At 42.2% G+C, this 24,001-nt stretch overlaps 1 protein-coding gene across 3 annotated transcripts in view; it reads left to right on the top strand.

Moving 5' to 3' along the window:
• Positions 1–902: 902 nt before the first annotated feature.
• The window catches only part of tcf7l1b (transcription factor 7 like 1b), a 34,480-nt gene continuing 11,381 nt past the window's right edge, over positions 903–24,001 (top strand). For all 3 annotated transcript variants that reach the window (XM_069178241.1, XM_069178242.1, XM_069178243.1), the window contains exons 1-4: positions 903–1,827; positions 1,944–2,016; positions 2,147–2,274; positions 20,623–20,703. In XM_069178241.1, coding sequence (XP_069034342.1) covers positions 1,642–1,827; positions 1,944–2,016; positions 2,147–2,274; positions 20,623–20,703 — 468 coding nt within the window. In that variant the 5' untranslated portion in view covers positions 903–1,641. The remainder of the gene's footprint in view (positions 1,828–1,943; positions 2,017–2,146; positions 2,275–20,622; positions 20,704–24,001) is intronic.

Raw genomic sequence — 24,001 nt, forward strand, 5'->3', positions numbered from 1 at the left:
GTAACCAAACTCTCCATTTCTTTTTAACGTGTTTAAAATACATCTCTATGTCAGTTATGATTAAGATTTATGTGCAGGTTACTCCACACAGGAACAAAAAAGATGTTGTAACCACTTCCTTTGTTCTTCCAAAACTGCTTGCAAAACCAGGCCTCCAATCCTGTTCCTCAAAACAACAATGGGGCAACGTACTTCAGCCTACGGAGACAGAATGAGAGGGAGAAAGAAAAGTGAGTCAGGCATGTCCTGTCATAGGAGGCCCGAGATGTTCAGAGTCTTGTTGCCTCACTGTCATGCCTATAGCTGTGCCACAATAGGCCATGCCTATCCCAGGTGTTATTGCGCTTTGTCTTTCCCAGGGTATTGTCTCAGGACACGCAGACGTGCAATTTTCCCAAACACGCGTGTAATTATGAGTTTGTCACTAAATCCTGGCCTGTCATTTTCACCCAGATGGAGGCAGTGTGGTCTCTGGTGCTGCGCCTTAACAATACTGGAAATATCAGCTGCTTCCACCACATGATCGACTGCTACTCAAATTTACTTTAACTAATTAAACATAATTAGGGAGACACATAATTTGTGCTTATTTTGCACGTGTTAAATGCAGAATTGTTTACAGTCAGTGGCAGGTAGAATGACTCTTCCTTTTCATAATTTCTGCAACAACACCATCAATAATGATAATAATAACAATAATGCTAATAATGTTCTGTTTACATGCCGGCTATATGCCCTCGATCATTTCGTTGTCTGGTTTGTGTGATGGCTGAGCGTTGGTGGCTTGAGGGTTAAGAATAGCTGATCTCCGTGGTGGTGAATGAAGTGTCGGTTTTCAGCGCAAACTCCTCCTCTACGGACGGGCTGCGCTTTTCTTCCACTTGAACAACCAAGTAGTTTTCGGAGCGCATTCCCCGGCAGCAATGTGGAGGGAAAAGGCGACCACGTCCAGCTGAAACCATTTGAAAAAACAAATACTTTTTCACTGTGTTTTTTTTTTCTCGTATATAGTTATGAACTTTGGGTTTGTTGAAGAAGAGAGCAAACCGTCGGTTTTGGAGGAAAACAAGCGAGTCACAAGTGAAGAAACCCGCAGCCTGACCGCGTCGTGTTTTTCTCTCGTTTCTTACTTGAACCATTGTTTTCTCACAGATGGATATTAGGAGATGAAATCGGACGTGTTGCTTGTTCTTGAGTAACCTCTCGGTCGCTTGGGCTGTAGTTTATGTGGTCTCCGGACTCTGTAGGAGGAGAGAAAGTCCCATTCCTCAGCAGCACACAAAGTAGAGACACACAGGGACCACAAGTTGTCCACAAGCTGCGAAGGAGGCGAAACTTTGCCAAGTTGCTGCGCATCCGGCCACCGACGCCAAATATTCATCGATATTTTTCAATCAGCGTCACTGTTGTAATTTGAACTGTGGATTATTATCACAAGACTCACCATGGACCACGGGATCATGTTCAGAGGATGAAACGGGAGTTTTGAAACATGAACATTTTCTTGTAGTTAGTTTACTACTCCAGCGGCTCGTTTGGACTACACCGATCCGATAAGAAAAAAAAAAAAAAAGAAAAAAAAGGCGATAGTTCTTGCGTTTGTTTTTCCTCCTTTTCGACACCATCCACTGGTCTGCGAAAATGCCACAGCTGAACGGCGGTGGTGGGGATGATTTGGGGGCCAACGATGAAATGATATCGTTTAAAGACGAAGGGGAACAGGAGGAAAAGATATCCGAAAATGTGTCAGCGGAAAGGGATTTGGATGATGTGAAATCCTCCTTAGTGAACGAGTCGGAAAACAACAGCAGCTCGTCAGACTCAGAGGTAAGTGTGCTGCACGCATGAAATGTTCCTCACAGTTGTAAGCATTCAAAGAAACGTGATTTTGGTGTTGAAAGTTTCAACAGTTTCTTCCACTCCGTGTACAATCTCTCTTCTAGCCAGCAGAGAGGCGCCCCCAAACGAGACCCGACTCAGAAAGTTATGAGAAAACAAGAGACTACTTCAGTGAAGGTACAAATAATAATAATCATAAAAAAAACAAAAACAAACCACCCTCGGTGTTTGGTATAGTACAACTGGAAATTATGTCGCTTTGTGCTTTGAATTAACCCTAACGAATGACTTTTCTTTATCCCTGCAGCACTGAGAAGACAGCAAGATGGTGGCTTTTTTAAGAGTCCTCACTATCCTGGCTACCCATTTCTTATGATCCCAGACCTCACCAATCCGTACCTATCCAACGGTTCACTGTCTCCCAGTGCACGAACAGTAAGTGTCCCTCTGGATTTATTTTTTTTTCACTGCTCTCTTTTCTTTATTCTCTCGCACGCTGCAAAAACTTTGGCCGTGCGTAAAAGTTCCTTGTGTTACTGCCAGACCGCCATATTCCCTCCGAGTGGCCTCTCAAGGAGTACTAACTACTTCTTTGTTCTTTTTAGGGATATACATTTCTCCCTACCACCAACCCTCGCGAAAGGCTTGCATACGATAATTTCTCGCTCTGCACAAGGCTGAGACTCATCAGTCATTCTTTATAATTTTGGAAGAATTTGTGACAGTTCCTCCCGAAATGCAGTGCTTGTCCAGGGTCTGCATTATGTAGTGACCTTGCTTTACTAAAGCTGGTTTTATCAAAAACGCTATCGCTATTATTCTCATATAGGGGCTTCTATTGTCCCGTGCAGTGAATGTGTTTGTCAAAAAATAGCAATATAGTTTTAAGTTAGCCTACTCTATTTTGTACTTTGTATTAAAGGAGGCTTTTCTTCATTATGTATGCTATGATCTCAGCGTATTTTAGACCTACAAGGGTGAAGGCTGTTCCCGAAGTTGTAGCCGACAGTAACAACAATGTAATACCCCCCTTAAGGCACACAAGGGAGGCATTTCGCTGCAGTGTCCATGGCAGACGCTATCCAGATACTTTTAATGTCTAGATAAGGTTGACAGTCTTGAGCAAGTGTTGTTGATGCAGAGTTTGCAATGATTCCTTAACTTGTTGCATGGTGGCTTCATACTAGTTGTTTGTTGGCTTTCATACTGATCATTGCATTGATTTGTTGGCTGTTGTTGCATTTATATTTTTTACAGTTTGTCTGGGTGTAAATGTCACATTGTATCATGGTGGTCTGTTAAGGAAGTGTTCAGACCTTATAATACTTTCACGCCAGTTAGTAATGATGCAACCGTCACTAATGAAGACACATAATCCCACGCTTAGGTCAAAGCACATGCTCTACGCAGTGGCAGTGAAGACCGATTCCAAACAAACATGCACGATTTTAGGCAATTTAGCCAACAATATTAGGAATCGTAGCCAATTAAATACACTTTAAATGGGGCTGTGCAAACTTCCTTGAAATAATCCCTGCTGGAGAGCTGTGTTCCTCCGAGCTCGTCCACCCCCCCCCCCCCTCCCTCCCCCTCCCTCCCCACAAGCCTTGTCACATCCCCCCAAAAAACAAGTACTTTCGTTAAGGCCTGGCAGGCATCTGACTGAAAAGATCCCCCTACTCTCCCACCCCACCCCTCCCTTTTTTTGTCTCCTTTTCACTGTTCCAGGCCCACTCCGCTCGCCTCCCTGTACCTTCCATTCAATTAGAAAGGCGTTAGTTGACCATTGTTATTCTGAGCAGTCTTGATGGCTTCATTGGAGGTCTCCATTGGGGCTCATTAACTAAATGGCTACTCTCCTCATGTGATGCATGCCACCTTGTAGTTTGTCTCAGTTGTTGGTTTTGGCCACCAGAGTTTCATAGGAATAATAATGTAATCAGGAAGAGATAAAACACGCTTGAATATAATTAAATCGTAATATTTTGCGCTATTTCTGAGGGATTTTTGCAGGAAACGTTTGTAGATGTTCGTGATATCTTTAAGGAAAAATAATCGAAAGTAGTCGTTAGTTGTTTAGCGCTCTCTTATTTAGACCCCGCTTTGTTTTGTCATGTGTCTCTGGTATGAAAACCTCTCACTCCCTTGTGTTTTTGTCCAGAAAAAAAAAGTTGAAAATTAAAATGGTTGTCTTGTTGCTTGAGGCAAAGTAACAAATAATTGGAGGGGATTTTGAATTCGGAGGTACAATCCTCCATATTAGAAAAAAAAAGAAGAGGAATGAGGTCAATGGGACAAAGTGAGCTGACTGTGTCAATCATCAGTGTGGCAGAAAACAAGCAGGCAGACAATGGCTGGCATACTTAGCAGTCGTCTTAAGGTCTCTATATTGCACTGCGCTCGGGGCTTAGAGTGAGTGTGATTGATGAGAGGTTCCACTTAGCACCTTTTTAGGCTGGCATTCTGGGTTTGTTTACACCTGTGAATGAAGTTCTATACAGCCAGATTCTCTCAATGATATTTACCAGTGGGCTGTGCACACGTCTGGCCCCAACAACAACAACTTCATTCAACTAATGAGCTCTACAGTTACATTTATCCTGCATCATCATCCTGTGGAATATGCTGATTGGCTCAAGAGATAAAAAAAAAAATAAAAAAAAAAAATTTGCTCACAGGGTAGGTGGATGTGTGTTGTCACCTCTCTGGTGCCTGCAAACACTTTACGATATTGTGTGGCTTGGAAAGCCTTGCTGGGACTGACAGATTTGTTTTATAAGCGTGGGGTGGTATGCGGTTGTGCTTGTGCAGTGTGAGACACATGAAAGTTATGTCTCTCAAAGCAGATCATTAATAGCAGGCAAAAAAATGTGCAGTTTCCAGGTGGAGTGCTGTGGTTTCATAACTTTGAGCACATTGTAAATATTTTTGTAATTACAGATGTATGTGAGGCATTCAGTTTTGCATTTTCAGTAACAACTCCCCCTTCTGGTCTTAGTACTATTCTGTGATAATAAGGCTTTCTGAAGCTGCATAATGCATATCTGTGCATAGAATAGATACGAGTTGTTGCTCAAGAGTTATCATGCAGTAATTTTACTCCGCAATGTGTTACATGATGAGGGATTTAAGTGTGAACTCCCCTCCCCCCCCCAAAAAAAAGAAGAAAAAAAAAAGAATTGGGATGTGGCAACCCTATCATGAGCAATGAGAGACAGGCCTACATGGGATCAGCACAGAGTTCCCCTGAGGGCCAAGCATAACTGATTTAAAGCCTGCTCAGAGCTGACATTCCGCTGTAATCCACCGAGAGCTGAGGAGGAGGTTTTATGTTTGCAGAGATGTTCCACCAGACTTCTGCCTGCTGCGGGGTGCAGGGGCCAGAGCTCTGTGTTTTTTTTTTTTTCCTATTAAGTCAGCCAGACAACATCCAGCTCATTGTTTGTCAATTCGTATTGTTCTGTAGTGCCAAATTTAATTGGTGAACACACTCTGCTTGACGCCACCTCTTGTCAGCTTCATCAGCATTTTTAGATAACTCAGCACGTAGATCATCATCGTTGTCACTAAAGAGCGAAATGCCTCTTGTGTGTGAGAGGTGACAAGTAAGCGAGAGCGAGGTTAGTAGCTCAAACATATCTTCATCAAATATGTGGTGGGACACTCCAAACTCCCGAGCATGATTGTTGAATAGAAAATGGTTTGAGATTGAGATATGAATGGGGAGCTTGTATAAGTCTGAACATGTCAGTGGCTTCGATTGCATGCCTCTCTGACTTCTTTTTTTTTTTTTTTTTTCATTCTTTTTGTTGCTTTTGGTGCTTAAAAATGTGCAGACAAAGAAAAGTCAACACAGACATTGTCCCGCTGAATAAAAGGGCCTCTCCCTGCATAAGCAAAGCCTGTTTGTGTGGAGGTGTCTTTTCATCAGGTGGCTCACTTAGCATTTCACTCACCTTGCTCTGTGTGTGTGTGTGTGTGTGAACATGCAACCATGCATGCTGCACGTTTGTGAATTCTGTGAGTGTCAGGGAGGGGTTGGAGGGAGGACGAGAGGGTGGGGGGGGTGGTGCTCAGGTGAGGCTGTGTGGGTATTTTGCAACAGAGGGAACAGTGTGCAGGGCTCACATTCTGACAACCCTCAGTGTTGTATTCCTGAATGTTGGCGCGCAAATATTTTTTCAGCCAAGCACTGTGTCAACAGAGCTAACATTTTTTGACTAGGTTTAGAGTTTTTAAAATATTTTTTCCTTCAAAGGCAAACACATCTACATCAGTTTGGTGGCTCTGTTCAATTAGAAACAGATCTCCAGCAATCACAGCAATGCCATCGCTGGCTGAGAGCTCTGCCTGGAGTGATTCATTTTGATAATGAACTCTGCTTTGGCTTGAGGAAATTGAATTAAATTAGTAAAAAAAAAAAAGAAATTTTAAGTCTATCATGATTTTTTTTTTAATTTAAAGGGGGGGAGAGTGTTTTAAAATTAAAATCTTAATTTATTACAGTATAATTTGTTACATATTTCAACACTTGTATGTGTTGACGTTTACTTTTATATTGCACAGGGGTAATCAAGGTCAGGTTTAATTAGTGCAACACAAACCAAAGCAGTTTGTAGCTGTGATTATATCACCATAAGATGTTCCACTTTACGTGCCTCTACATGTATAAACCATTCACCAACCAATAAGCAACAAATCATTAGATGTCAGAACTTTTTATAATCTCCAGCAGCTTCGCAGACAACCTTTCCTTTTGGGGGTTTTATGTGAACTTGCATCTGGCATTGTGCATTTCCTTTTCAGACCATGGATGCTCATGCTCACTTCCTAACATCACTCGCACAGAACTGTGTGAAATGGTGTCAGTCCTGGTCTGTATCCTTCCCTCTCTGGTCTCTGTGGAAAGCATGAGCTGGCGTCAATTCCTCCCGCTACCCCATCGGCTGCTAGTTCACTACCTAACCCACCCACTCGCCCGCCTGGCATTAGAAATTCTGTTTATAGCGCTCTCTGGCTTCTCGAGCGCCGGGGCCCATCAGGAGCATCTCAGCACCCTTTGAGGAAAGGATAACCAACATCTCCCCTCTCCAGCCGCAGACTCCCCATGTTCAGCGACATCAATGAATCCCTTTGATGTGCCAAGATGAATATGTGTGCAAATGTTTTTTTTATCAATTTATGTGTTTTTCTCATTTGCTATGTTTGGCCAGAGCTACTTGCAGCTTGGTACATTGCATTTCCCTGTGAAAAATCGGGCGAACTTGTGTTAAAGTTGGGAGACATTTAGCCGAAGGTGAACATCTCTAACACACCTGAGTTCTCCCCAAAGTCTCAGCTTTTCTAGCTTTGAAACAGTTTTAGATGTGTTGTCAACCATGGAACAATCTAGAGCAACAAAAAAAACCTCCTGTTTAGAGAGGAAACTGCTGCTCATGTCTACATGTCCGGCCTCTACTTTCAAACAAATGCAATCCTTTGTGGATGATCATGGCAGGATGGAGTTATTAAAAGGTGGCTGAGGTTGAAGCACTGGCAATCCAAAGCTTGCTATCGCTTTTGTTCCGCAGCTGCTCATTATCAAAAAACGAAAAGTGTTTGCAGTGAATGAAAGCTCTCGGAGATGGAGGAGTGGGAGGTGGAGACATGCATCATGTGTTTTGTGAGTACCAGCTTAGTCATGTTTGGTTTTCTGTTCTGAGGTATTAACCTGGAGTCCTGGTGCAAGGGGAGGAGTGGGACCTGAGTTTGTAAGGAGGGTAGTCACATTCACACCCAGTTGACCACAGTTCTGAAACAATTTGTCCTCAAACGACTTTTGTTTGGGATTGAAACTCTAAATAATTAATCTACTAAAAATTCATTAAATCTAAACACGAGCTCTTTGTAGCTTCTCTTTTTTGAGTCAGATCATTGCACCAAAGATTGAATATATTGTGCTTCATGGTTTGTTAGACTAAATAAAATATTTGAAGATACTCTGGCTTCAAATCATTTTTATGATCCAGTTGTTTTGGTTAATTCTTTAATGGTTTGGGTTATAAAATGTCAGAAAATAGTGAAAAGGGCACATTATATTTCTAAGTGACATATTTACACATTTACTTGTCTGATGAAAAGTCTAGAACCCAAAGATATTGACACTAGTGACTTCTAACAAATTAAAAAAATGAATTTATGCTGTTTGATCAACTTATTTAATTGGCTAGTCATTTCAGCTCTACAAAACTGTTTTCAGGGCTGCGTATCGTTCATAGATTTCTATACCAGTACCACTACTTTGACGACACTTGTTCACTGATGTTTCCTAAATGCCTCTCATGCTATCGGTAAATGAAAGCTAGCTTCCAGTCACTGCAGTGCAGGCAACTCAGACAGGTGTAAGGCCAAAAATGGTTTGGAAAGAGTAAAAAACAAGGTGTTTTAATGTAAGATTTACTTACATAAGTTAAAACTAAAGGATGTCGGCGGGCCTTTCGAGTAGAGCCCATGGATGGAAAATGCTGTGGTTCACCAACACTGATGAGATTTACTCCTGTGTGAACTTAAAAGTTAAAAGAAAAATGTGTTAGTGTGGATGTAGCTTAGGTATTAATATTTGGTACTGAATGAGATCTAATTTTTTGATAATTGATAGTACTGAAGTAATTCGGCCCGTGTGATAAAAAGTATCGAAGTTCGGTACCCATCTCTAATTGCACTTCAGTAAAACTTTCAGATGAACTGATCATGAAAATGATACTGACTTGCAGCCATACTTGTATCTAACTGGTAGACAGAGGGTAGCGGGACAGTAAACCGTCTATGGGACTGTCCCATATACAGTAAGTGTATGTGGCCCGTTCATACCCATAACCACTACTGTTTAGCGCACATAAAAAAATGTTTTCCCTCTATAATTGTACCTTAAACGTTTCGCTCCATGCTAATAAAACGTGATTGTACAGCAGGAAGAAAAAGGAAGAAAAAAAAAAAAAAAAAAAAAAAAAAAGCTCTAAACAGGGTTTCATCAGTCTGGTATTCCAAGCAGCTGTTTTCAGTTTAAGCACTGCAGGCAGCAGGAGAGGGAGAGAGAGAGCAGGCAGGAGGAGAGATTGTTGATGAGATGTAGTGGTGGGAGCATAAACTGGGGCAGATACGGGTGCTGCTATTCCTTTGCCTGTTATCCCGAGGTGGGCCGACTTCCAGACCTTGAGGCACTCACTTATCTGAGGGATTCTGTCTCCCACAGAGCACAGCTTCTCCTCCGTCTACCACAATGCCTCACCATTCCCTTACAGTCACAGCCCAATCAACAAGCAGCAGGAGGATATCAGATCATGCAGCATCAGTACAACTAAGATTTACATCAGGCCTCGCTTCAGTTCACTTACAGGGCACATAAATGCTCTCTCTCTCTCTCTCTCTCTCTGCCCAGGGCTCTGTTAAAGGCCATGTCAAACAGTATGTGTGGCGTATCAGTGAGGTTGTAGTGGTCATACTAAATTAAGAAGTGGATGGATATCCTTCCATGATGAGGTTAGTTGACAGCGAGCACAGCAGCTGTTCTTCTTGTTGAAGTTATAAATCAGTTTCCCACCGAGTTTGTCCCTGTAACGGTGGAGCAGGTTTGGACTGCCGGTGCGGCTCGTGTCCCCTGACGGACACATGTCACGTCAACACAGTGCACCTGCATACACGTGTGACCTACATTAAACTGTTTATGATTGATTGGGCTGACTGTAATTTATGCAGATGATTACTTTTCCGACAAAGCAAATATCTTTTTCTCTCTTTTTCATGAGAAGTTGCAGCTTGGATATTTATTTTATTCCACAGTATAAAAAAAATAAATAAAGACAGAACTTGTTCTATAGACTCACAGCTGTAACTGATTATGTTGCTGATGAGACCGACGTGCCATCTGCAATCCGAATTTAGCTCTGCCTCTAAAAACAAGTAGTGTATCCAATGTATCGTATGTTTGACTACATAAATCTTAAAGGGAGCCACGGGGAATTTTCCATGTTTAATACATTCACTGTATATAAGCAGGACACATGTTACTCTGCGGTTAGTTGTAATGGGAAAAGACAAGCTTAGAGGAGATGAGCCTGAAAGGGGGCTTGAGAATTTTTTTTTTTTACAAGATCAGGCATCTACACTGCATGACTGTTTTTTTTCCTAGAAGTGCTATTTAACTGTTGTTTAACCATTATCTTAAAGTGTCAGTGATGGTCTCTTGTTGGTTTGCATAATTTCATACAAAAATGCAGTATTTCTTGTAAAACTGCTTTTTGGTTGTTGTTTTTAATTCAACGTTAGGCAAAGTTATTTGAGACAGGCTACAGTTTTTGACCTGGTTTGAGAAGTTTTCGATAAATGGTTAATTAAAAAGAAACAGGCCAGATGAGTACATGTAATCTGTAATTGTTCATTAAATATCACACACGTACAATTTTCCCATGAGATCAGGCTGCTTGTCTGCGTATTGGTAGTAACTTAACCTCTGGGTGCCCCTGTCTTCCCCTCAGTTACCCTCATAAACCAATTGCACTTGTTAAGAAGTCACAATGTTCTGCAGAGCATCAAATTTGATTAAAGCCGAGGAAAGGCACAAGTCATCTAAAATGTGTAGCCTCTTTATCTCGGGGCAGACTTGTGGATCCTGTTAGAACAAACAGCCGAAGTAGCAGAAAGTTCGGATGGGCTGAAGTTTTTTCACATAGAACCCTCAGCCACAGGATATCGCTCTTTGCTGACCTTATCTGCTCAATTTTAAATTATGAGGTAATGTTCTTGATTAGTTGTGAGTAATGGCTATGATTGAGGGCCTTGTGCTCAGCAGACATAAGACACTCTTTAGTGATAGTGGGATTCCCCTTGTGCCTGCCCTCAGATAAGCAGCATGATTAGGTTTCTTTGTGATTTTATCATTTGATACTCAGTGTTGGGTGAGCTTTCAGTGTCACTTCTGTTGAGATGTGGTCTTTTGGCGTTAGGTGAAAATTGTATCAGATTGATAATGATGGACGTAGCGGGGTCAGATGGCAGCTCAACACCGCCGCTGGTTTAATCCTGACTCCATTTACATGGCCAGATACCAAATCCCTACAAATTTGACTGACTTATTTGCTTCATATTTAGAGTAGCTACATTCGGAAAAAAAAAAAAAAAAAAAAAAAAAAAAAAAAAAAAAAAAAGATCTAATCAAGCCTATATGACATGGAGTAGGCCAAGGAGCCCTTTTGTTTGATTCGTACATGGGTTGGAGGGGCTGGCTATTGGAAATCCCTGAAGCAGGCTTTAGGGGCAGGTCTGATTCTCGTGTGAAATGGGAAGGCTCTATAGCTCTCGGCTGACTTGACTGGGGCTGTATGGGTGTGTTGGCAGGGGGAGCGCCGGTCATGAATAGGGTCTTTGACTACCTCAGACTTGCCCTGAAAGGCAGGACAAAGACCCTAGGGCAACGGCTTAGAGCCTCACAGCTGAGCTACAGAATGCTTGGCCCAGTCTTCCTCCCTCCTTGCCTGATTTAAATACTACAGTGGCTTTCAGCATTCTGGCGATGGAGGCTCACATTCACCGCTGCACATTTACCATCAACTTTTCTCTCTGTTTTTGTTTACAGTATACTAATGCCAGACATGTTTACATAATCCATTGTGTAGAATCCGTCAGAGGTGCTGGTGAATATGCATCAGTGAGTCTCTTAGTGCCTGAAGATAGACTCATGTTGTTCATATTAAGCGGGATTTATTTTGCTACAGACTAACTGCTGGCATATGTGTGCATCACTGCTAATCACAGCTCTCGTCAAGAGTTGTTAATTATGGAGCATTTTTGCCTAACTTCGTGCAAGCTGGAGATACTGGCAAGTAAATAAGATAAAACTTGGTGCACACCTCTAATTGCTTGATTATTTTTGACAGATCTGTGTGACTCTTTAGCTTTCGAAACGTTGCAGTGGGGAGAATAAATAGCCATAAATCTTTTCTGCAGAGTTAATGGGGTTATTTGAGTCCTGTCCAGACACTCTCTCCCCACAGAGTGTCTAGTTTCAGATGTCACTCAGAGCTTTGTTTGGCCCCCCTGGGTGAAGGGTTAGAGGTCAAGGTTCAGGGCCAGTTGGCTGAGTGGCCACAAAAGCCCAGGCTTCCCCTCAGCACATCCGATCCCTTCTTCCACATCAGCCTGCAGCCACAATGAAGGGATCAGTTTGCAACATTTGTCTTTTCTGATTATAACCTAAAATTATTTTGGACTTATGTCAAGAGTGTAGTTATAAGGCCACAGTTCACTATTTCACAGTGCGCTCATAAACCTTTGCAAGATTTTGGCCTTGAAACTTCAACTGTTTCTCAGTGGAAACTCATAATTATTCAGTCACAGTTCTTGTTATTCAAATTTTAGATTTTGCTGTCCAGCTACTGTGTTTCTCCATTATTGCCAGAGAACAACCTATAATTGAGATTATTTGCGTCATTTGATAGTACATATTGCTATACTTTCTGTTAAGACCTTCCTATTCTCTCCTCTGTCGACATTAACAATCAAGAATTGCACCTCAGCAAAATCTACACACAGCCTGTAAAAAAAAAAAGAAAAAAGAAAGAAACTCTCAGTTTCTTTGTTCAAAACACCTCGAAACTTTCAGCCCCCACCCACAATCTCAACTTTTCTCCCTGCCCCACCACCACCCAAACATGTCCTCCAGCCAGGTTTATTATGCCGTTTCACGCGGACCAAAATTGCAGCTGCATGGAGAACAATCTGGAGCACATTAGCTCAGGCGCTGTGATTTATAAATTGTTTCTCAGGCCATAAATCCCTGCTGTAATTGTGCACAAGCACCCCTCTCTTTCTCCAGTCACCCCTCCCTCCTCGTTTTCTCCCTCTCTCTCTCTCTTTCTGAGCAGCTTACAGTCCTTGGGTTAACATTTAATTGTTTGCAGAAGTGTGCAGTTTGGATTGAGTAGAAGTTTGTTGCATTGTGGCACAGGATCTGCCCTTGCACTAACAGCTCTTCCTGGAAGATAAACTTTCCTACTTTTTAAAAATATTCTGTTTATGAAACCTTTTCTGTCGCCTGGTGCGAGCTTCATGTTCATAACCGGGATGTGAACATTTTGTCTTCAGCTCCATGTTTCTGTGGTTCATGCTCTGCATTCCTGAATACTGTGTAATTGTAAGGGGCCTCTCCTAAAGTCTGTCCCCGGGAATCTGATATTTACAGCAGCCCCTGATCGTAATCACCTTGCCATTCTCATTAGGTTGTATTGAAACTGAAAGATAGCAGCAGCTGTATACGTTGTTTTATACAGCATGTCCAGCCTTCATGCCTCACGTCTGGTTAATGTCATGGAGACAGTTTTCAAAAACTGTTAAAGTCTATTTAAATCAATGCAAGTTCCTCCAAAAACATATTTTTTTTCCGAAAAAAGATGTAAAGATGTGTAAACAGTAACTTCTTCAACATTGACGTAGAAAAAAAAAAACATATTCTAAAGCCACTGATGGTGCCTGCCTTATGTTCCTACTTCATTGTTTTGGTTTCAAGAGACCTGATGAACCTTAAAGAGGTAGAAGACCTCATGACCCAACCTCATCCTGCCTTGTGATTTCTCTATAGGCTTTCTTCTCCCACCCTGAATATATGTTTTGACTGCAAAATGAATTCTTTAAAACGTTTCAGACGTGTAAGGGGAGCCCTACATGTGAACGCGACTTGAATTTATAGCCGAGCCTATCGCTCGATTGTGATTTAGCACTCAATATCATGTGCGCACAGCATGATGAAAATGAAGCCTGTAGATTGCAAGGAAATGACTTTTACAAGTGTTTCAGGTATATATATATATATATATATATATATATATAAAGTGTTGGCAATCGTCCAGACCTCCCTGCAGTCTGCTGACAATACGCATAACTAATCCTGGGGAATGTCATGGTAATTTTGTGCTGTGTCACATATTATGGAGATACTTATTTTCTAATTTGATTTGAATATGTATAAGACACTACATGGAAAACATAATGTGACAATTATATGGAAAATTATGTTATATTATTTGTCACAGCCGGCTAGAATTGAAAAAATGGCAGATAAGATAAATATTTTTCCTTTAGACCATTTGATTTCATACCACTTTTTTATCATCTTCCCCATACAATGTTTCAAAATCGTTTTGTAAATTTTGTGGGTTTCATTTTCTAACAGTACCTCTCCGTCTGTGCGTAACAGACTGCTGAAACATACCTGTGGCATTTGAATGCGTCTACGTGTTTGTGTGTATGTGTGTGTGAGTCTAACAGGGCTGACGGAGACTGAGGGTGGGGTGAGTGGCGGTGTTATAGCAGTGGGGTGATAGGGATGTCAGGTAGTAAAAACTGAGATGAGGCAGGGCCCAGAAGTCTGCAGGGGCCGGGAGATTTGCGCCTTTGCACTCGGAGAGCAAACACAGGAGGCATCTGCAGGCAGCTGTGTGTGTGTGTGTATATATATATATATATATACACACACATATACATATATATATGTGTGTGTGTGTGTGTGTGTGTTGGGGATGGGGGGCTGCTGCTGCTGCTGCTGCTGCTGCTGCTGCTGCCACTGCTGCTGCTGCTGCTCAGGACAGGGGGTTGGTGGAGTGGAGCTGGGTGGTGGTGAAGAGACAGAGGGGAGGGTAGGGGAGGGGGGTGGACTTGCAGAGTGAACACAATCAGCCCTCTGTTTTCATAAGACTTGTGGTATGTGAGAGCAGAAACAAATGTGTTTAATTTAGGCTCTTTCTCTCTCTCTCTCTCTCTCTCTCTCTCTCTCTCTCTCTCTCTCTCTCTCTCTCTCTCTCGCCTTCTCCACTACACCCACTTATGCCCACCTCAGTTTTTCAAAACTGACTTTTTCCCTTCAAGATGCTTCTCTGCCTCTCCTGCCTCCGTCAGCCACTCTTAGGAAGTTTAAAAAAAGAGCCAAGCAAAGCTAAAAAAAAAAAAAAATTAAAAAAAAGAGAGGGAAACAATCACCCACTGTACCCTGTCAGGGAAAAAAAAGACACACTTTTAGCAGACGTACTCAAATTTACTGTCGGAGGGTTGGGGTAAATATTTACCTGCAATTTCTGGAAAAAGAAGAGAAAAAGATTATTTTTAAGTTTTTGCTGTGTGTTTGGAGTGATTACCACGCTGTGGTATTTGCCCTGTTCAGTGTGAGGGGTGCATGCTGGACTTATTATTGCCTCCTAAATGCCTTGGCAAGAAAAGCGCTGTATTATATTGGTAACCCATGCTGTCTCCAGTCAATTTGTGTTTGGTCATAAATGAAAACTCCAGGTCTCACTTGTGTGTCATTGGCGTAGGTTTGACACACACATTTGATTTCTAAGTCGAGCTTTACTGTAAACATCCAGCCAACTTCTGGTAACCACCTCGTGTTCTGGAGTTAATTATACAGACGTTTACAGCTGTGAATTTCAATGAAACGGGGCTACTCCCCAAACAATAAAAAACTTGTGTTCCTGTGTGACTGGGCAAACAATGCCACAGGACATGGAAGAGTACGGCTTTGACATTTGAGGTGTAGCCTGTCTTGACACCAGATCACACTGACATTATGGGGGAGCAGTTTGTGACAATTGAAAGCAGATCTCCCAGGTACGGGAAACCACATAACTGACTTCACATAATTGACTTGAATAGCCTCGCACCCTACTTTCTCTCTTTATGAGATGGCCTTGCTCTCACCAGATGCATAATTATTTTCTCCTGTGTTTAATTACACAGTGAGTTTTACGCGACCTGCTGTTGTGCTCTGCAGCAAAATTACTCACTTATTCCTAACTGTAACCTCACTTTCCTTTAACTGTCTGATTAAAATTACCTGAAAGTCAACGAGACACGACCGAGAACAATGGCAGCTTCATTTAAACCCTCATATTAGCTCCATGGTAACGCGTTGGATGCAGGAAGCAATAACTCAGAACCATGGCATGCCAAAGGAAGAAAAGAAAACAAACTCTCAGACAAATAATTGCTTGAGTTGCAAAAATGCAAAGGCCTGCTGAAGTCGCAGCTCACTCACTGGGGCAGAATGTTAAAGAAGCTTTTTTAGGAGGGGTTTGTCTTGGCCTTGTGTTCTGTTAATGCTGTTTTATTACTGAAACAGCAGTAAATTCACTCCAAGGACTTTTCCAATAAACCCGGTTTGCTGGCCAGTTTGGCCTTGCACAGAATATACATGAGGTAGTCCTGTAGTCATGTGACAGGATCTCTCATTCAGTATTTTAAAGCTGAGTATAAAATATCTTATCGACACAACAATTTATACAAGTGTTGTTTTTCTGATTTTGTAGTAATAAATTGGCAGACATGCAGTACATACTTCTGAAATACGTATATGTTCCCCATAACAGACAACTGAAATTCTGAGTGCTCCATATAGACGTGGATGGAGCAGCGTTGAGGAACCGTCTTGGAAATCTTGGAAAAACCTTGAAGCTGTGTTGTTAGGACCTCCCTTGCGCTGCCTCCCCTCCTCACCCCCCTCCCCCCCCCCCTGGTCTTTGCACTAATAGTTCTTTTGTGTACAAGAGCATGTTAAGAGGCCAATGAGCCTGGCCTTAATAGGCCACGTCACCATAGAAACCACAGCACTCTGGATGTCTGACCTTTGACCCAGTTTTTCTACTGGTTGTGAATAAGAGTGCAGGACGACCGACCAGGTCACAATAGAAGCCCGGCAAACTGAGGGAGTGCCCTGTCATAGTCACTTAACTTCATTCCTCTATGGGCTAATGGACACTTCAAATGTGGTAGCTATTAGCAGCATGCTATTTCCACTGCGGCATCATGGGCTCCGCAGGGTTAATACAATGTAAACCGAGAGAGTAGGCTTCAGATGAAATTCAAGTAATGAGCTGAAAAAGGAAGAAAAGTCTTTTTTTTTTAAGTTTTTTTTTTTTACGTGAGTGCCTGATGTGACTGATTTTTGTATTGCATGCAAATGCAGGTGGATGAAACTCATTTGCATGAATTAAATGTTCAAAACCCTGGTAGTCCATTTACGCTCTATTTTGTTTCTTTCTCATTGGGTCTTTTAACTTTACCTTTAATTAATAACTTATATGCACTTAATAGTGAATTGCACAATAGGATCCCCATTCAGAAAAATTCCAGTGGCACAATCGCACATTGCCGGTCTGACCGGCTGAGCTGCTTGTCTTTTCCCCATCAATTACACACTAATTAGCACAATGAGTGCTGAGGTTTGCTTAAGAATTGTCAATGTAATTACCTGTAATATTGGCAAACAATGAGACTTAATGCAAACGCAGAGACAAGGTGGGGGTTACTTATCACACTGTCTTTGTCCTGTAAGCTTTTAATTGTGTTTCATGCATAGATCAGGTTGAGGTGTCAATAGCCCCGCATGAGCAGGTGACATTGGCGCAGCAAACCGGGGAGGACCTGTTGTGTAGGAGACCTGACGGGGTTATTGTCTGTCTTGTTCATATGGGTTGGGGACGGTAATTAAACAGCAAGCTGTGTGGCCCATTTGTTTTCTGTTGGGGGGTAAAAGAAAACAATGGGGAGGGGTTCTCCACACAGTCGGTGATTGACATTATCTGCCGGGCGATCCATGGAGGCATTCCTGCTGCTCTGCCATTCACTGCAAGTTGGGCGAAGCCATTTCAGTTGTCAAGCCTCGTCTGAGCCGCCACTTTATGCATATTCGGTCCTTTAGTTGTTTGTTTGTCTCATTGTTTGCTACTGATTAATTGAGTTAATCCAACTGGCCAAATCATGCGATAACATTATCAGTTTTGGAAAGTAATTGCTATCAGGAATCTCCTTTTTCTTTTACAACTTTTTGTCACATTTACATTCAATATGACTTCTCAGTGCAACCGTTAAGTAGACAGATAAGTTGCTCACAAAGTTTGGAATTTTTTTTTTCTGTCCCTGGCAGAGTGTCTGACTTAGTTTGACAGCAAATGTCCAGACATCTGTCTCTCCTCAGTGCTCTGATCTCGGCCTGCAGTATGGCACCACACACTTCAGAGATGACAAAGACTCTTGGCTGTGTTTTCCTCTGCTCTCCGAGAGCAATGTAACAATTAGAACCCGGCTCTGGCAGGCCACATGCCCCAGAGCATATGTTGTATTCTCTCTGTTCAAAAAACCAAAGGGCTCCAGTGTAGCTTTTTGGAAAATTTCAGTGGCATCGCTGCCACCTTTGTCGCATCTGGGTCCTGTAAAAGTAGCACATCCTACTGATGTCTATTCTGAGTGTTGGAGGCAGCGGGGAAGGCTGGAAGACAATTAGAGAGCTACGAAAATGGATCAGCTAAACTTTAGATACACATTTCTTTCAGTACTCTGTCCGAGGGCATTTACCAGAGCTTCCAGCTCCCATGCTGAAACAGGCATTGCTGACAGCCCTGACCATATGTCTGCGTTTGTTTCTAATGAAATAAGGGCATGTGTAAAGCATTACTAAATGTCCCGCAGTTAAATTGGTATTAGTTTATCTGATTTTTCAATCTTGTACAAACATCTAATGTCACTTAAGCTGTGGCATAACTATTCAAATCATCCATTTCAAATGTTGCTCTCATTCCACTGTCCAAACTTTTTTCTCTGACACTTACATTGTTTTTTTTTTTCCACTGTCACACTGAGAAAGTTTTTGCTGAGCAGCATGGCCCACAATACCTCGCCTTTTGTTTCCTGAAACAACTCACGGAGGCAAACACCCTCCCTCTCTCCCCTCTCGTGTGTTAGCGAGTAGTCTGGACTGGAGCTAATGTGACAGTGTGCGGTTGGCATTACCTGGCTGGATGTTTCGGGGTGTGTGTGAACAGTTGCTACACAGGGTATACAGGCAATTAAAAGAAAAGTAGGTGCTCAGAAAAAAAAAGTGCCTGGGGGCATGTTCCTCGGTCCTGGCAGAAGCTGTCAAATTCAGGGATGGATCGGGTGGGAGAGCCGGGGTGGGCACGGCCGGGCTACACCAAACGCTCACAATAGTGCTAGTTTCATTTGTGGAAGGACTCATGATTGACATAGATTAGACAGAGAAAACTGCATTGTTTTGGATTTTCTCTCCGGAGAGTAGCATTCATTAGGCACCATATACGAGTAAAGTTTCAATAGGGAGCTAGCAGCCTCTAAAAGCAACTGCCTCCTGACAGTTGTATGGACTTGGGCCCATTAGTTGGAACCTACGATTCAGCCTTAAGCAGTATAGTGAAAATGAAGAGGGCTGATGTCAACTCCAAGAATTTCCCCCCTTTTCGAAGGGAAAAAGGGTCCCCTTCCCCCTGCCTTGGTGCTCTGTTGGACCCCAGCTGTCAGGAAACAATACCCTCTGCCTGCTCCGACAAACTCATTCCTGAAAATGTTTTTTTTCCCTCCTCTCCCTTTTCCCCCCTCCTGCTATAATGTCTTTTCCATTTTTAACCCACAGCCATCCAAGCTTCCTTCCTCCTTACAAACCCTGAGTGATGAATGAAGTTTTAAAAATCAAAACCTGAATGCCATGACTCCTCCAGTTTGCTTGTTTGTCGTCATTTATCCCGCACCAGCTTCTGAGAAGTAGACAAAGCTCTGCATATATTCTTTAACTGGTTTTTGACCATCATTTTTCCAAGTGTCAGATACTATTTATCGTCTTCTCCGTTCACCAGATGTTTGCGCTGGGTGGACGTCAAACTGTTTGTGCGTAGGAATTCACAAGTGCAATGCTATGCAAATAACGATAGTACACAACGCAGAATGATAACAGTTTTCTGTTGTGCAACAACCTCTGGCAGAATTTACAACCCATAATACACTTCTATGCCCAAAAGGCAACTTTAATAATGAACTACAATACCTTTATGTGTCTGCTCTACTTGAGCAAAACATTGCTTATAATATAAAACCCTTTTAATTAATTTGAAATTGCACCAGGGAGAAAATCCGCACGCATGACAAGCTGCTGTAGCCGGTATTTAAACTGATTCATAAACCAGATGGTTGAGCTGGGCTTTTGGAGCTCTGGCTTCATGCTATCTCCACTGCTGGAAGACAAAAAAAAAAAAAAAAAAAAAAAGGAAAAGCAAGAAATTTTCAGCTTGTTGTCTCGAGCAGGAAATCACACAACTCTTACTCTGTGGCACAGCGGCAATTTGATGAGCAGCAGTGATAATTAGGCAAACAGTGGTAGGAATCCCCCTCCCCCAAAAAAGGAGGAAGCTACCACACAGCTCCTTACTTTGGTACATGTGTGAAAAATAGTGTACTGAAGGAGGAGGGGCTACGTTCAGGTCAAAAGGCCAAAAGAATTGAAGCGTATAGTCGAGAGTCCCCGGCTCAGGCTGATCTGTACATGGGGCTTCCTTCCAGCTGTCTCTTCCCACCCGCTCAGCGATGGGCGCCCACAGCTGGCCTCTTGTTTTTCCTTGACAAACGGCAATTTCACAGTCCTCCACCAGTCCGTTGTGGTCACATCGCTCTTCCTCCTCTCCCCTGTGCTAGAACTCACTGTCTCGACTCCAGCAGCAGTGTGGGTCTCCTACAAGTGTTGTGCTGGGGATCTCTGCGGGTTTGACACCATTCATACCACTTTTGCACACTGTAGGACAAGATGGACCGCCCACTCCCGTATCAGAGAGTGATTTTTGTACATTAGACTTATATTTTTCCATTTTGTCTCCATATACTAACTTTATTGTTAAACTCTGTATATGTTTCTTTTCTACTGTGCATGTATACCGTGTAGTGGTTCTGTTGTTTATTCTACCCTTTTTCTCTCAACCGCAGTACCTGCAGATGAAATGGCCTCTTTTGGATGTTCCCGGATCTGGACTAAAGGACTCTCGTTCTCCAACACCAGGGCATTTAGTAAGTAACGCTCAAAACAGAAATTATTATCATTAAGATCAAGCCAGAAAAGCTGCGCCTAAAGTGTTATTGGGAGTTAAGACAGAATTTGCAGTCAGGGCTCTTAGTATAATCAGTCATTCACACAAATATTAGATTACTGTAACAGTGAATATATCAGAAAGATTGTGGAATAAAAAAGCTTTTCAGTAGAATTTCACACAACAAAACAAAATTCTGGTGAGCAATACATTTCTTAATTTGAGCGCCAGTGTGTACGAGTCCCACTATTTAGCCTCTCTTATTTTGTGGCACTAATAAGATGCTTCCTCCAGGCTACATCCTACAGGACATTAACCCAATTATCAAACAAATCATGTAAACTTATTGGGGGAATCTGTTTACTGTGAGCCATATAAATGCTTAATCAAACTATCACTGAAATTTAGTTATTCACAATCATTTAGTTTTAGTGCACATGCATATCTACCGGTTCCCATCCATCCATGTACATTTTCCCACCACAAGCCTTCCAGCACCCGCAGGCCAAGCTGCTGAACAGTCTGTCTGTCTGTCTGTCTGTCTTTACCACAATAACTCAGCCTCCACCATAAATCTCTCAAGCTCGATCCTCCTGGCCATTCCTGAATTTTTCCCACACAGGTGTGAACTAGTCATCATGGTGTCTCACTCTGGTTAGACAATGCGGGGCCTCAGCAGACCTGTTTGGTGAGGGATGCGTGTTTGGGACTGAAAACATGAGATAACGTGGGGCCTCGACCATCTATGTAGCATCTCACCTGTGCGATGGTATCAGGGTGTTTTCTGGTTCAGGGAGTCATTTGAAACAGTGCATTAAGCAGAATGCCACCGTCGCTACTCTCTAGTAAAAAGAGTCGTTGTGACTCAGGCCCCTGACCTTACATATCCAGACCAGACATGCTTGCTGAGTTTGTGGTTGATTTGCTGGATCCTATAATCAAAGTAAATGCATATAACAAAGTCCTCATTGAGCGCGGTCAATGGAAAATTGTGAAATGGACATGGTTTGCTCATGGGAAAGCAGCATTGAGTTATGTCTCAATGGAAACCGATTAAAGATATTTGATTTGAATAAATTCTCACCTCTCAGTGACCCTTTTTGGTTTTTCTCTTAAACACAGAAGCCACTGTGTGAAGTTGTGTTATTGTGAACTGATTTTATTTGAGATATAAAGCCAATGTCTGACATTATGAAATGTTTGAGTCCACATGACAAGGAAGAACAATGACTAGAAAAAGTCTAAACAATGAGTGAGATAATAGCAATTAAAATTAAAGCACATTGACGAAGGTTCAGTTCTATTATGTATTGTATTGTGTATGTTCTGTCCTTCTGTAGTTGCAGCTCCTTTTTATTAAGCTTTCTGTTATGTTGTTTGGTCTTTATCTGTTTGAATGTCATCAAAACAGAAAAGTCAATACAGACAGAAACAATGTAAAAGACAGAAACTTTGAGGGATCAAACTGTTATGTGACAGAAATGTTTCTCAAAAACTGTCTGAATAATAGATATAGATATCCTTCACTTTTCAAACCTTATTATGTATTTTTTTTTTTTTTTTAAGTTTGAGGCATTTGTCTTTTGCCACATGCATTTACATGTTATCAAATCCTTTTAAATGTATCTAAGAACTTCTAATTAGTTGCTGACTTACACCTATACAGGTTCTATACTGTTGTTAGCATAATTAATACATTGACATTTTAATAAGAGATTTGTTTTAGGGAAGGATCATGATTTAAAAAAAATTAATAGTCATTTAAATATAAAAAAAAAAAAAAAAAATCTTATTTCCTTTGTTTTTACCAGTATCTGGTATTAATTATTGATTACTGAAGGTGGCGATAATGCAGCTAAAAGTTGTTTGTCTACAACCATTAAGCAATAAAAGGTGGAGAAGAATAACGCGTTGCTACCAGGTGCAAGTAAAATGTGCGAGATTAGATGCTACGGTACAAACAGCAGAAACAAGAAAAGACTACAACCATCAAAAAGTTGTGTGCCAAAAAAAATTATGACAAAGTACAAACTCTGCAGGTAAAACTAGCGTTTCGTAAGTCTACCACAGCTATTCACAGTCATTTGAGAGTGACGCACCGAGCAGACGGTCCATCCAAAGATCAACAATCATTGGCTCGCTGTTTCTAGACAAAGTAAGTTTAATGTGAGATGTGCAGAGCAAACAATGGACCTCATCTCCAAGATGATAGCCAAAGTCACTAATCAACAGTTTTGTGAAAGGCCTTTCAAAGTTTGATGTCATATGTTGAGCCCAGGTTTACAGCATGAGTGAGTCTCTCTTTCAGTATGAGTGTGTGTACGTGCAACCAGAGGGAGGGAGGGGTGTCTTCTAATAATAGTTGAACAGTTCCCAGCCAATATCAAATCATGTTTTTGCTTGAAATGCCCCATCCCTAATATATTTTACTATCTTACTGAACTGAATGGTAAAGCTCAAACATTACTTAACACTTAAATTAACAGCAGAAGAATATGAGATTACATAGATAACATTATTGTCTTCGAACACATGCAATACTTTCTCTTCCCTAAAGCTGTGTAAAAGGTAGGGAAGTTCACTGAAAGTGGAACAGCTTTCATTTCGTGAACTAAAAGAGGAAGTTGCTATGCTTTATCTGGTGACCTGTGACCAGAAGGTCATTTGATGTTGGGTGGGAAACTCTAAAACTGGGTACCGCGTACACCCTGGGTACAGAGGATAGAGAGTGAAACACCCCGCTGTGGCCATACCCCCCAACTCTGGGCCAGGTGCCCACAGGCCCCTCTGGTGTGCTGCTACTGAAAGGGAGCCAGGCTGATTATGTGCTCATTACTCCAGCCGAGAGAGAGAGAGAGAGAGAGAGAGAGAGAGAGAGAGAGAGAGAGAGAGAGAGAGAGAGAGAGAAGGAGAGTGGGAGGGGAGCAGCAGGCTGGCTCCCCAGGCCTGCAAGCTCCCCAGGCCCCAACACTGCACTAATGAGAGCAGGGGGAGCGGATGGGCACACACAGGGGGCCAGGGATTACTGCCCAGGGCCAAGCGGAGCCAGAGAGTGAGACCCATGGAGAGGCGCTGAGGACACACCAGCAGGGACTCCTGAAGCAGACCTCTTCTCCTGCAGTCCAGCGTGTGTTCAACCTGACGTGGTTGAATTTTTCTGAAGATGGACTGGCAGGGTGTGGATCATCTGTCTACACCTCGCAGGCATATGTTTATGTTACATTGCACATGCAAGTCGACTGTGGATAATTTGAGTTTACTGATAAGGTTTTTGCAGT

This window comes from Embiotoca jacksoni, unplaced genomic scaffold, assembly GCF_022577435.1.
Source record: "Embiotoca jacksoni isolate LCO1_2020_lvr unplaced genomic scaffold, fEmbJac1.0.p SCAF_8, whole genome shotgun sequence".
NCBI lineage: Eukaryota > Metazoa > Chordata > Actinopteri > Embiotocidae > Embiotoca > Embiotoca jacksoni.